Here is a 14,497-nt window from a genome sequence, read left to right on the forward strand (position 1 = left end):
CCCTATAATCTTACCCCTCAGTGCTGCTCTTACCAGTGGTGACCTGAAAGGAGTCTCTCCCTTTGGCTCTCTCTCCCCACTTGCTTCAGCCCCATCATGGGCATAATCAAGCATCAGGCCAACTACTTGCCATCAGCTGCCCTTTTGTCTTTTGCCCCTATAGCAGTGGCTGGCATGTTTGTGACATGACACTGGTGTTGGGAGAGGGCAGCGTGTGCCTGGTGTTGGAAAGGGAAGTGGTGAATGGGGAGCCAAGCTGTGAGGTCTTGGGTCCTCTGAGCAGAGTGGTGAGGGAAGGGAGGGCAAACTCCATGTTCCCTGTGCCCAGCTCAAAGCTCTGTTGCTGTTCAGAGAGCAGGTTTTCAGAATAGCTTGTTCTCGAGCAGCTTGTATTGCTTTCAGTGCAGAGAAAGGAGTCTCCATGGCTCATTTGGGAGGAGAAGGGTTTATTGCTGTCTGTGGGTGAGAGGGAGAAGGATTTTCCATGGATGGAAGAGGTAGAGAGGTTTTCCATCTTTATCTGTGGGCGGGAAAGTGGGTTGTTCATGGCTGCCTGAGAAGCCAGGAAAGGGGCTCGTTCTCCATTGTTTTCTGTGGGGCAGGGGGGAGAGTTCTCCATAGCTCCCTGAGGGAGCTGCTGCGTCCTGAGCTCTTTGACAAGTCTGTCAGTTGGTGACTCCCAATGACTGTCAAGAGCTGGAGGCAGAGGTGGGAACTGAATGTTCAAGTGCCTAATCTAAACCCCAGACTACTATACCAGTACCTGGGAGGGGGCTGGGTTCAGCACTGCTGGACCTACACGTTCCCTTTCTGAAAAGACACTGGGAACAGTTCTGCCGTACTCACACATCCCCTTGCCAAAGAGACCTTGAGGATAGCACTGCCGTACTCACACACCCCCCTGCTGAGAGGGGCCAGGGAGACAGTGCTGCTATACCCACACAAGCTCCTGCTGAGGGGGCCCTGGGGACCGCCTGGGGCTGGGTTGGGTGGGGCTGTGTGTCTGTGGAAGAGGAGGTTGCATGTGTGCATGCTTGTCTGGGAGCAGAGCAGTTTGGCCACATGCCTGCAGGGGCTGGGTTGGCCCTGGGGTCCCTGCAGGGGGAGCTTGGTTGGGGTGGGGTTTTTGTTGGGGACACTCAGGCCCCAGGCCAGGTTTCTTCCTAGTCCTGCAGCCTGATCTGTCTCTGCCACATTCTCAGCCCTGTATTCATTCGAAGGCCCGTGTGCTCCAGCTGGCTGGAGGAGTCGAACCAGCAGCCCTGGATACAAATGCCCTGTGCTATGCAGAGCAGGGAGAGCGCAGGCGGCGCTGTGGCCAGCTCCTCCCATCCTGACCAACTTCTCTGTACATCTTGCCATGACCTGGAGGGACCCCCTCTAGGGAGAAGAAGCCAGGCCAGCCTCCTTGGCCAATGTAATCATTGGCCTCCCAGCTGAGACTGCCAGCCTGGGGGCCTGTCAGGGCCAGCAAGGCCAGTGTCTTGTGACTTGGCCTGTGTGGATCTGAATGGGGCCCCACCAAACTTGTCTGACATGCCAGAGCTACTGCGCAGCAACAATGTGTCGCAGGGACTCCTATCAGACTCCACAGGCTCAGCCAAGCCCTGCCAGGCCAGCTGCCCCCAATCCCATCCCACCTCCTGCCATGCAAGGACACTGTTCAACACTGCACTATATCTCCCTTCCCCCTCCTCCTCACCGCCTGATGCTCACCAGAACCACGTAGGCTGGGACAAGCTCCCGTCTTTTCAGGGCTTGGCAGAGGCAAGATCTCAACAGCTTCAGGGCTGGGGCCCCATGGGGGGCTGTGTCTCCTCCTCTCCCTTGCTGCCCCCATTGGGTTTGGCCCACTTCCCTCCCCCGCCCTCTGCCTGTCCTCACCCCCCACGCAGGGCTCAGAGGCGCTTTTGCATTCCAGAGCGTCTGAGCCTCCCCTGGCCGGGAGCCAGTGCAGGGAGGTGAGCAGCCAGGGCCGGAGGGCAGGAACAGGCTTGCTCTATCCGGGCAGAGCGAGTTAACAGGTGCCGCATGGCACAAGAGCTGCCAGGCTGGGCAGTCCCGCAACTTCACCGCACCCCACACTGTCAGGGTGCCAGGAGCACAGATGGCATTGGTGCTGTGTGCCAGGGTGGGGAAGAAAGGAGCGGGAGAGGCAAAGGGTGAGGGAGCCTGGGAGAGGATGTGCTGAGTGGGAGAGGGGGAGGGAGGGAGGAGTGCAAGGCCTGGCCCTAGCTACACGGAAGTCTCCACTTCCTGCTTGCCAGCTCCCTGCTCACTGGAGAGGAAAGAGCCCTCCATTCATGCGACAGGCTCCTGGCTGCAGCTGCAGACGCAGGGCGGAGAGGGGGCTGGGGGAGCTGGCTCTGGGAGAGCAGGAGGGGTCAGAAGCAGAATGAACATAAGCTGAGCCCACTGCAGGGGCTGTCCGCTGGGGATACCCAGGGGGCACACTGTGAGAGGCTCTTCTCCAGTGCCATTCTGACTGGATCTAGAAGAGCAGAATCAATTTTTGCTCCTGGGAGATCCGGTCTTCAGTCCTCCCTCCAAAGACTCCCCATTTACACCCCCTGGGAGCAATCTGTGCCCCTGTGAGATGCCCCACAGCTTTGGGGAGCAACATTAAACTCAGGGGAGAAAAGGGAGATTCTGCACCCAGAGGAAAGGGGTCTGCCTGGTTGTGTGGGGTTGGAGGGAGACACCATTCTAGGGGGAGACAGAACTTCCCAAAGTGTGTTTGTGTGGATGGTGCGGCCACTGAGCCCCCTTGGATGTCTGTGCTGAGGGTAAAAGGGACAGAGCTTCCTATGCTGTGAGATGGAGGAGTGGAACCTAGCACAAGATAGGTCTGTATCAGGAGTGGATGGGATAAAGGGCATGTCTATGTTTGAGGGGATGGGTATGCAGTTCCCTTGGGTATGTGTGAATTAGGGGTGGAGAGATGAAGCCTTCCAGGTACCTCTGTGCTGGGGTGAGGCAGTGAAGCTTTCTTAGGTGGGTCCTCTGAGCTGTTTGCATTGTCCCCTGAAGATAGTTCTGGTGCTGCAGGTACATTGGCCACCAAGCACAGACTATATTTGTCAGCAGTGAAGAGGCAAGTTCTGGACATCATACTGCAGCCCCACCTCCTCTCCCTCCTAAGGGTGGGCTGTGGGGGGCCACAGGGCTGAAAGGGTTAAAGCCTGTGCTGGCAGGAAGGGCTGTGGAATTTCTTGGAGCGCCTGTGTTGTGTGTACAAGTGAGCGGGGTCCCCTGTGGTGAGTGGGGCCCCGCAGGGGAAGGGAACAGCCAGGCTGTGTGTGCCTGAGCTGTGTGTGCTGAGTGCTAGGACCAGGCTGATCACCACAGGGAGCACCCGGCTCCCAATAGCTCTGCCCCATCTGGGGAGCCACACGGGCTCCCTCCCCATTGGGTTCTATCCTGCTCACTGTTGGCACTCCTGGTCTAGTCTGAGATCATCTGCCCTCTGTGGTTCCCCCACCCAGCTTCCCAGCTCCCTTCTGGCTTAACTTGGCTGGAACTGCCAGGAGTTGGGTATTGGAGGTGGTAAGAGGGTGTCTGTTCTCTTGGCATACTGTTTTGACTTGGGCAGGGCAGGGAGCAGGCAGCAGATTTCCTCCAAGGGAGGACTAGGGGGTGCTGGGCTTCAGCAGAAATTGTCTGAGATCACAACTGAGATGAGTGTCCTACCCTCAATCAGCTTCTAATCAGCCCCCCCTTACCCCTCTCTACAGGCTACCACCAAATTCTACAGGATCACCATACTCTTCATGGGAGAGGCCCAGACTGGGAAAGCCGGAGCACTGGTTTGTGTAGAGCTCCTGAGCAGCTCCCAGGTGCCATTGCTTGTTCCCTTCTGGAAGGTGTGTGCTCTAGGGCTGGGATGAGGACAGGAAAGGGGACTCAAGTGCAGTGGGGGAGGGAGCTGCAGGGTTGGACTAGTGGATGTTTGCAGTGATGGTTAAAGGGGAAGAGTGTGTGCTGCAGGACAGGAGGGAATGTGCTGGAGGATGGGGCATTGCACTACTGAGGCAAGGTGACTGGAGCGGGTCTTGATACTGTGGGGTGGGAAAGATGCAGGGCTGGGCTGGGGGCACTGCAGGACTGCTATGTGCCAGGTTGCATGTTCTGTGCTTTCCCATTGCTGGCAGCTGCCTGACAGGCGCAGGGCGTGGACAAGTCCGTTCACTCTCAGTCTCTTGGGAATGAGCATTGCCGCAGGGCAGAGAGAGAGCTGGAGGGAGGCGAATGGCAAACAGCATGACCAGGGCTTCTGGGGGAGGGGACATTCTGCTCCTTTTCACTGGGGCTTGAAGAAGCCACAGTAGCATGGCTAGAAGCAGCCAGAGGCCCCTGCTCTTGTGTGTGCTGTAATGGCTGAGCAAAGGGGTCAGTGAATCTCTGTCTCACACCCCAGGGAAGACAGCCTTCAGGGTTACCCATATGCAGCTATTGGGCTTAGCTCTGTCAGCAGCTTGGATCTGCCCTGGGCAGTATCCCTACCCTACCCTGCCCATACTGTGAGGCTCCCTGAGCAGGGGTCTGCAGGCTAACAACTTCCTCCTGTCACTGTCTCCATTGAGAAAGTGGGAAACTGAGTCACAGAAGGGGAGGGGCTGGGTTGAGTCAAGGCTGAGCTAGAATTGGGACTAGATCCTGCTCTCCAGACCCTCAGCAGCTGCCCTCAGAAGTAGGGGCATGTTGCATGCACTGGCAATGCAGGGAGAGGGGCTAAGGCAGGGCCATGGTGGGGGAGGGGAGAGAAGAGGAAATGAGCCAGCCCTGGCGTCCACAGAAACCTTCCGTCTCCCGCGGGAGAGGATGACAGAGCAGGACTCAGCCTGCTGTCCGATCGAATTACAGGGAACCAGCCAGTGGAGGGGCTGGAGGCCGGCCAAGTCCCCTCCCCTGCCCCTGGGAAAGGCCTCTGCTCAGGGCAGGGCAGGGCAGCCCAACAGGCTTGGCTTTGTAGCTGGGGGGGGGGGCTGGGAACACAGCTGGGGCCTTCCCAGGCCTCCAAGTCTCCTAACTTCTTAAGCACAAACATTTCCTTCCTTCCTTCCCTTCTTTGCTCCCTACCACCTGAGACAGCCAGACAGAGTGCCCTGGGTTAGACTGATGGACAACTGGACCTGGGGGCAGACAGCAAATCCTTGTCTTGCTCCCATGAAGCCTATCCTTAACTAAGGAGGCAGGGTCTGTCCCTGACACTCCAGGCTGAGGAGCTGCAAGGCCTTCCTGAGCCTAGAGAGGAAGACCACAGAGGTGAGAAGGGGTGGCCTTTGCCAATGGGCACAGTGCTTTAAGGACTGGCTAAGTAGGAGGCTGAAAAGGGCAGAACGCTAGTCTCTGGGTTGCTTGTCCGCAGGCCATGAAGTGGGAGACGCAGCTGAACATAGTGCTTCCCTTGGGAAGCCCATCCCCAGGTGAGTCCTTCCCTATGACTGGAGGGGCTTGGCTAGAGGAAATGAACTGGGGTCTCATGCATCTTCAGGAGATCCCAGTGTATAATTGTCCTGGGTTAGCCAGAGTGAGGGTCTGGAGCGGCATGGGGTGGTGTTAGGAGAGGAAGAGGCAGCCAGGAGTTCATAGGAGAGTCACACTTGGAAAGGTGTCAGATGGATAGCCCAGAGATGAATGTGGAACAGGGCCAGCCTGGCAAGCTCCTCCAGCCAAGGCTTGCTTGGAGGGGTGCAGAGGCAGTTCCGTAGCAGCTTTCAGTCACAGTGACACCTGTGCCTGGGGGACGAGGTTGAGACCCATAAGCTAGGAATGCCTCGGCTTGGCTGGGTTCCAGCTGTCCTGCAGCTGACCTCCTCTTTCTGAAAAAGTTTCAGTGTGCCATGCCCAGCCAGCCAGCAGTGAGCCAAGAGGAAAGGGGGACTGGGGAAGGGGAAGACATGTGCAGTGTATTTCCCTCACTTCACCAAGGCCCAAGCAGCGCCACAGGGCAGACATGTCCCCCTCATCCAGACCCCTGTTCCTGGACTCTCAGAGTCTCGGTGCTGCCGGATGTGGATTGTGATCTGAGCTGCCTCTTTGAGGGTGTTGCTACCACCAGGTTCTGGTGCCGTGTGCACCTGGCCTCTCTCCAGCGCTTCCAGCTAGCGGCATGCCTTGGCTCCCTCTAGGAGCCCAGCAGTCACAGAGCTGGGATCCTTGGACAGCTCCCCTGGGCAGAACCCAGCTGTTGCCTCCAATCCCAGGAGCCCGTTTCCTCTGTGGTGTGTGGCAGGTTGCAGTTTGCCCTGCTAGCACCTGAGGTCGGGGCTCCTGTGCCTGGTGCCACACCTCGTTCCGGATACCCCAGCTCTCTTCCACACAGCAGCAACCCGGACCAGCTCCGTGCTGCCCCATTGCCTGGCCCCGCTTGCTAGCTGGTGTTCCTCCTCTCTGACTCATGGGGAGGCTTGTGCTGCCCCCCACTGGGCACTTCTGGAAAACCAGCTCTGCGGGTGTTCAGCCTTGGGCCTCTCCTTCTGGGGTTTTGATGTGAGCCTGAGATCTTGGCTGTTTAGTTTGTTGGCTGAATGGCAGGGGGGTTGTTGGTGAGAAACAGCTGATCTCTCCCTTGTTCCACTTCCTCATCCACACCCTCAGGATGAAGATTAGCTATCCCCACTCCTGCATCCACACGGATGAGTTGTTCTAGGGCTGTATCTGGTGAGGCACTTTGCCTGTGTGGGTTGGCTCTGTGGCGAGGCTAAGCCGCTCTCCAGGCCAGACTCCTGCTCCCTGGGGAGCGTAGCTTAGGGTGGTGGTGATAGTAACAGCTTCTCTGCACCACTCAGCTGCTGCCAAGTGAAACTTGGGGAGGCAACAGTAACACATGGGCTTAGTGAAGCCAAGATGACCCGTGAACTCCAGGGCTTAACAACACTGTGGTGATACACGGACCATGGTGCTCTGCAACACTGTAGTGAACCATAGGCTCCAGGAGCTTAGTGATCCTGAGGTGGCATGTGGGCCCAGGGGCTTAGCAGTGCCACAGTGATATACAGGCCCCCAGGGGTTAGCAGCAGACAGGCCTGGGGGGAGGGGTACTACATGTCAACACTATATGCTGTGGTGACGGGCAGACCCAAGGCTGAGTGACACTGTCGTGACAAAAAAGCTCCAAGAGCTTTGTGAAACTGCAGTGAAATGCAGGCCTAGGGGGTTGTGGTCCCATTCCCCCCCCCCCGACACACAAGTTGGGGACTTAGTGACAGGCAGAGCCTGAAGCTTAGTGTGGTGATACCTAGGCCCTAGAGCTTAGAGACACTGTGGTGACACACAGGCCTCGGGGCTTAGCAGTGCCACAGAAATGTGGGTCCCTGGGCTTAACGATGTCCCTGGGCTTACAGGCAGGTTCGAGGGCTTAGCTAGTCTGTGGCAAAATGCCGACATTGAGGCATAGGGGCACCACAGCAACATGCAGGCTCTATGGCCCAGTGATACCACAGTGACATGCAAGCCCAGGGCCTAGTGACACCACAGTGCCACACAGCGACACGCAGGCCCAGGGGTGTGGCGCCGTTCCAGTGACACTCAGGCGTGCGGGCCCAGTGACTCCACAGGGAGATGCAGGCCCCAGAGTCCAGTGATGCTTAAGAAACACACAGGCCCCAGACCTTAGCAATACTGTGGTAACACACAGGCCCTGGGGCTTAGCAATGCTGTAGCAACCTGTAGACTCAGGGGCTCCATGACACCACACAGACCTTGAGGCTTAGCAAGGCTGTGGTGACATGAGACCCAGGGCTTCAGTGGTGTAGCAGCAAGACATGGGCCCTGAGCTTAACACCATGGCAGCAACACACAGGCTCTTAGCAGCACTATAGTGACATAGAGCCTCAGGCAGCCAGTCCCTGCCATCCCTGAATGGAGGGCTAAATGGGGAGGGCAGAGCTGGGGCTGAAGTCTTCTGTGGTGGAGAATAGTGCTAGGTGTCTGGTTGGATTGGGATCCAGGAGTTTTTCTGCCCGTGGTCTTGCTTTAGATTCTTCCCAGCACATGCAGGGACCTAGATGGAAGAGCTGTCCTCATGAGAGCCTGACCTTTTACCCTGTTCCCCTCCATATACCCAGCCCATGTATAAACAGGGAGCTACAAGCTGATCATTATCAGAGGGCTGGGATCAGGCTCTGCAGTGCTCCCTGAGGTGCTCCGCCAGCATCCGCTGCACACAGGTGTAGGTTACCAAACTGCATTACTCTCTGTTGGCAGCTCATCAGCCAATGGACTTCAAGGCAACAGGGTTCCTTGCTCAGCCCTTCAGAGTACCACTTGGTAGTAGATCCACCAATGCCAGCCACATGCCTTTGTGAGAAGGAAGGCTGGGCTTGGGACTGAAGCATCAATATGGGAGGCAGGACACCTGGAGTTCTGGCACCTTGCAATATGTTTTGTGTGCTCCCCACATTCTCCAATACCCTACTCCTCCAAATCTCCAGATAGGGTAAAGACTGGCTAACCTAGAGACAACTTTTGTCTGTAGGCCACTGGCACAACCCTGCTTCAGTCTCCCAGGCCCTAGGGACATGGTCTTCCCTGCAAAGGGCCTGGTATGTGGGAGCCCCTTACCCCAGACACCAAGCTTAGCCCCAGTTTTGGAGCCTCTAGGATGTGTTGTCAGACTCCCCTTCAAATGCAAGAACACAGGCTGTGCCTGGCTCTGGTCTCACTGTACAAGGCAGGATTCTTTTCTCTGTCTGTGCTTTGTAATTCCCAGAGCCTTACTGTCTTGGGATCTCAAAGCACTCCCCACTCAAGGAGCCAACTCTAGACCCTCTGAGCAAATGGGCAAAGATAGCACATAGGATGAATGACTTTCCCACTGTTTACAAGGGGCCTAGTACTAGACAGCCCTGACTCTTAGACCACGGAGTCAGCAATTCCACTTTACTCCCCTCCAGGAGCTGGGCACAGACCCCAGCAATCTGGGGCTGTCTCAATCCCAAGATGCCCCTTTATTTCTGATGGTGTCTAAACATGACAGATTTTTTACTGCAGGTACCTCAGAAATGCTAGTAAATAACCCTAGCATTCCTTACCTGTGATGAAATAAATGTGAACCCTAGAGACAGTTCCCCTGTTGGAATTACCTCCTGTCTACACTGCATGGAGCATCTTGCCATGTGCTACTGCATATGTGTGTACATGCATAAGTATTCATATGTATGCACACACACACATGTGCACATGCCTCCATATACTCCTGTCCAGGGATGGGTCCAGGGGGGATCCCCTGGCCACTGCCTAAGTTGTCCCTGGCTGATCTGTGTGCAGGGGGAGCCCCCAAGCTATACCTGCTCCACTGTAGCTGCAGGCTGCCACCATGTAGTGTCCTGGGCTTGACGGGGAACAGCAGTGGTAGCACACAAGTTCTTCCTTCCAGCACCTGCTCCCAGACAGCAGGGCATGCCTTAGGGGGATGTCAGGGAGCAGGGAGTGGAAGACAGAATCTGCATGCTGCTGCTGGTGTTCCTCGCTGATTCTGGCTCCCCACACAACTAGTCCCCTCAGCCCCTGGCTAGAGCAGGACAGGAAAGACCACCCCCACCGCCCATCCCCTGGTCAACAGGGACAGTGACAGCAGTGTTGGGGGCAGGGGGCAGATCCACACTCCCTTTGTGTACCTGCTTCCTGCCCAGCTCCCCTGCCCAACCCACCATGCCTTACCCCTAGCCCTCCATGGTCTGAGAGGCAGTGTGCTGCAACCCCCCATGGATCTGCCAATGCTCACATCCTAGTACATGCACTCAAATGTACATGCACATGCATGTAGTCACACATACAATGCTCATGCACTTGCATGCATCCATAAGAAGCACACGTGTGCACGCATGCACAGGCACATGCACACACCATGGCCTATGCCCCTACCTGCAGCCAAATCCAAGCTGTATTTTGCCCTGGGGCTGTTTATAGAAATTAGGCCCAGTGCAATGGAAGAGCACCATTTGCAGAGTGCATTCAGAGGAAACCTGGCTGGGCTGTCCATAAGGCTGGGGTCAATGCTGGTGCTGCTCCCTGCTTGCTGCTTCCTGATAGCCAGTGAAAAAATGTGGTTGCCCTGCCACCTCTTCCATGGAAATGGCTCTGTGGCTACCCTCACTGCCCTATGTAGCCAAGCAGAATAGGAGTCAAGAAGAGAGGGAGGCTGGAATTGCAGTGCTATGGGCAGAGCTGGCAGGCTACTTCTGCTCAAGTTGCTGTCATATCCACCTTCCTTCTGTGGGCACCACAGAGGCAGACAAAAGTGAAGACAGAAAGGCTGGTATGTGGCTGGGCCAGCATCAGCTCATGCCCATGCCTCTCCTTGCAGAGCCCTGCAGCTTCTTGTGCCCCACCCTGATGATTGACCCATGCATGCAGAGGAGAAACAGCTGCTTGTAACTCCAGACTCAGGCTACAGGACAGGTCACTCATGCCTGCAAGGCTGGGGAGAGGCAGAATGAATCCCAACCCTCCTTGCTGGCCCTAGGCAGGGCTGTGCAGAGGGGGTGCTGTGGGCTCTGAAGCAGCCAAGCCAGTTTTGCTGGCCTGGCCCTGCTCTCCTCTCCTTGCGTTAGGCCCTGGGAGGAACAGGCAGCTTCTGAGCCCAGCTTGGCTCCTGAGGCCTCCTCAGTGACCTTAGGACTAAGGACGCTCCTTCCCCACAACCGGGGGAGTGGGCATGCGGCAAGATGAAAAAAGCAGTCCTTGATCAAGAGCCAAGGGGAGGGAGGCGCAGGAGAAGGGACACAGCCAAGGAGGGAAGGGAATCCAGGAACCCTGCCTCCCCCAGTGGAGAAGTGCTGACAAAGTGACAGCAGAGGAGCCCTCCCCCCCACACCACAGGGCCCAGCTGGAGGAGGGGGAGGGGCGGTGGTGGTGCAGGGTGGGAGGGGCATGTGGCAGCTTGGTCACCCAATGCACCAGCTGTTCAGCTCCAGAGGCGTGCACTAAAATCTGGCCTGATTGCACAAGGAGAATGTGTGATAGACTCGGTGTCCTCCCTTTGGGGCTCTGCTCAGGAGAGGCTCAGGGTGCAGATGGCAAGGAGCCACTGGGCTGACTTGATGGACATCAACAGAGCTGTGAGGGCCCGGTGCTGGAATCCCAGGGAGAATGCAGGTCAGGAGGAAGGGCATCCCCGGAACTGGAGGGGGCACAGGGCTGGTGCAGAGGACTTCAGGGTGGGACTGAGAGACATTTCTAGGGCTGTCCCCGTTTTCTACATAGAATTCTACATAGGTCTTCAGATCTGGGCTTTTGCTTTCCAGTGCCCATTTAAGAGCCATTCCAGGGTCCTGATACCAGGCAGGGACATTTCCAGTGGTGGGCGAGTGCATGATCCTTTGTTCAAGTGTGTAGAAGGCAGGGGAAACACCATGTATCTGAGTCCAAGAAGGCAGTTTTCCTTAAGCGTTCCCAGGGATAACTGTTCTTCTGGTGTGGTTTAGTACCTGCTGAGGTGTTGGGGCTTAAAGCCCGTTATGGAAATTGGAGGCTCCTCCCTAGCTTGCTCCTGTAGCCGTATGACTGAGGGCAGGCGAAACTTGGCGGCATCTGAACCCCAAGTCTCCGGCCTTGGGCCTGCGCATAGGATGCCTGCCAAAAAACGCTGGAAATATCTGAAGCCCCTGGTAGAGGTGGAGGATGTTTGCCAGTCATAGGGCCACTTATGGTTCTGGACTGACTCATGGATTTGGACTTGATTTGTCTGATTTGGCTTGGAACATGAAACATTTCTTAAAAAAAAAAAAGTGTGGTCAGAGCAGTAGGAAGAGACCCTTCACCTGCTCTCTCCCCTGGCTTCTCCTTTCCAGGCCACCCAGTCGAGACTGCACCTCCCTCCCTGGGCTGGAGAGGAAGCCAGGTCTGGAAGACAACTTCTCCCTGGTGAAAGACGCTGCTCGTGGCTGGCGCTGGGCACCATGCATTCCCTGGATGAGCCCCTCGACCTCAAGCTCAGCATCTCTAAGCTGCGGGCTGCACGAGAGAAACGCGAGAGGGGCCTGGCCAGCACCAAGCACCGGGCCCTGCACCGTGAGCTCAGGATTACAGATGATGGCACTACAGCGATTGGCCCCCTCTCGCCCAGTTCTCCGCCAGCTGGTAAGGGCCCCAGCCTGCAGAGGGCAGGGGTCCCACTGGAATCTCAGGGTTAGGAGCACCCATCTGGGCTTGGGCAGAAGCGGGCACCATATGCTTTCATGCTGTCCTCCATGTGCAGAGTGGGAGAGAGGTTAGGGCCAAGGTGGGCAAAATATGGTCCGCAGGCTAGATCCAGCCCACCAAAGAATTTTATCTGGCCTGTGTTTGGTCCCTCAGTCCTGCTTCCTATTCCATGGGCAGTGACATGCTGGGAGTGAATCATGGTTCTGCCCAGGCCCCCCAACACTATCACTGCTCCAAGATCCTGGCCCTGACCGCCTACCTATCCTGCTCCCAGAGGCTGCTTCCCAACCACTTGTGGCCCCATCCCATCTGCATGGCCCAGTGTACCCTGCCAGCAGGGGTCCTGGGCTGCGTGAATATCACGTTCTGCCCAAGGCTCTTCTGCAGGTGGCCACGGTGGTGTTGGCAGTGAGGGGGGTAGGTGGTGGGCACCAACCGGTGACCACCCACAGAGGCCACCAGCAGTGTTGGTAGTAAGCAGTGACCACTTGCACCTGTGTGCACCCTCTAGGCATCACCAACACCAAGCTGGTCTCTGTAGAGACCCCAGGGCAGGACAGGGTTGCTGGGTGGTGACAGTGCAGGGCTGGGCCCTGCGGCAGAGCTACTTAGTGAGTTTTGGTGAGCTTTGGGGGCGGGAGGGGGATGCTCACCCAGCCCACAACAGCTCACCAAAATGCCCTAAGTGACTGTCCAGCCCAAGTAATTGCCCACTCCGGGTTAGGTAGTGCCTTGTTTGCTTGAAAGGATTCAGCTCCCTGATGCCCTGGCCAGGGCAAGGGGTATTTGGGGCACAGCCTGGCCCCAGGCCCCAAGCAATCAATACCTTGCCCCATCTATTGCTGGGCTGTCATGAACTGGAGTCAACACTCAGGGAAATTAAAGTAGATGAAGACAAGCAAAGGTGGGAAAGGCAATGTCATGACACCACCATCTATGTCTCACGTTGGACACTAAAGTCTAGTCCAGGTTATTTTCACCCGAGGCTGCCAGACCACTGCTGTGCCCCAGCACAGAGGTGGATGCACTCTTGCAGGGATGTGGAGAGGGAAGTCCTGTGAGGAAGCCATGAGAATGAGGGATATTAGGGAACATGGAGGTTGCTTCTCACCCTTCGCCCTGGCTGGTTCTGTGTCCCCTCAGGCCTCCTGGCACACTCCAAGTTCCATGACAAACGGGATGCCCGCTTCTCCTCGGTACCCATGATGGACCTGAGCCTGTCTCCCCCATCAGGCCTGGACTCTCCTAGCGGCAGCACCTCACTATCCCCTGAACGGCAGAGCAGTGGTGACCTGCCCACATCCTCCACCCCACATGTAAGTGAGATGCCAGGCCTGGCACAAGGAGCACTGGGCTCTTAGGCAGAGGGAACAAATGCCTGTGAATGCAGTGGGTGAATGACCAGGCCCAGCTCCTTCCTTCTGTATTTGGCAGGAAGGGGCTTTCCCAGGGTCGCCCTGGGCAGGGCCTGTTTGATCTGCCCTGGCACTACCAAAGGTTGGCAGCTGGACTGATGCTGTTGCTGCCAGTCATAGTTCATCTCTGGGGTCCATTCTGGGGGTGCAAGTGTCTTGCCCAGTCTGTAATCCTCTCAAAGGGAATGGGTTGGACAGCAGTGTGGGGTAGAGCCAGGCTGGGCAGGCATAAGAGCCAGCTGGGGCAGAGCTGGGCAGCAGAGTGAGCAGGGCAGTGAGCAAGCAGGAAGAGGGGGGATAAATGGCAGAGGCTAGCAGTGCCAGTTACCTGTCACATGGTTAAAAGGAGCGGACAGTGGCCCCAGGAAACAGGCATGGGAGGCCATTTCTAGGAAGTGGGGTCGCCCAGGCACAGCCCAGCTGCCCAGGACTATGACCGTGCAAGCCATCTGTTAACTTTTCCAACCCAGGCTGTGCGCCAGTATTCAAGCCCTGTTTCTGTTAGTGAGAGAAACTGCTGCTGGAGCTAGGGACCTCTTTGTTGCAATCACCTGTATTTACTTGGGAGGGACAAAGTCCCATTTCCCAGAACACCATGGAAATCAAACAGCAGGAGTTAGTGGCTTTGCCCACAGTTCCACAGCTATCTCTAGCCAGCTCATCACCCAGCAGCTCTCCTCTTGAGGCTGGTTCTCAGAGTCATGCAACAAGCCTCTCTGTGGCTGGCTTTCAGGTCCTGTGTCTGCCCCTTCTGGGCAGTGCTGTGCTGTGTCTGCCTTCTTCCTTTTCCACCCCTGGCAACTTCCTCAGCAATACCCATCTCCATGCAGCCCTGTCTGGCCACAGAGGTCCAATCCTGAGTGACTGTGAGTAGGCCTGTGCCTGGGTGAGAGTTCCTATTGCTTCAGGCCCATTGCCACTTACATTTACATTTG

At 56.7% G+C, this 14,497-nt stretch overlaps 1 protein-coding gene across 2 annotated transcripts in view; it reads left to right on the plus strand.

The window, feature by feature from the left end:
• GLIS2 (GLIS family zinc finger 2) overlaps window positions 1-14,497 on the plus strand; it is a 46,058-nt gene that overhangs the window by 22,166 nt on the left and 9,395 nt on the right. Inside the window, exons 2-4 of one of the 2 annotated variants that reach the window (XM_090024449.1) lie at window positions 3,735-3,863; window positions 11,796-12,084; window positions 13,291-13,463. In XM_090024449.1, coding sequence (XP_089880575.1) covers window positions 3,771-3,863; window positions 11,796-12,084; window positions 13,291-13,463 — 555 coding nt within the window. In that variant the 5' untranslated portion in view covers window positions 3,735-3,770. The remainder of the gene's footprint in view (window positions 1-3,734; window positions 3,864-11,795; window positions 12,085-13,290; window positions 13,464-14,497) is intronic. The other variant, XM_090024450.1, reaches the window with a different exon arrangement.

Source organism: Crocodylus siamensis, chromosome 12 (genome assembly GCF_052110815.1).
Source record: "Crocodylus siamensis isolate JL-2025a chromosome 12, ASM5211081v1, whole genome shotgun sequence".
In the NCBI taxonomy this organism is placed as follows: domain Eukaryota; kingdom Metazoa; phylum Chordata; order Crocodylia; family Crocodylidae; genus Crocodylus; species Crocodylus siamensis.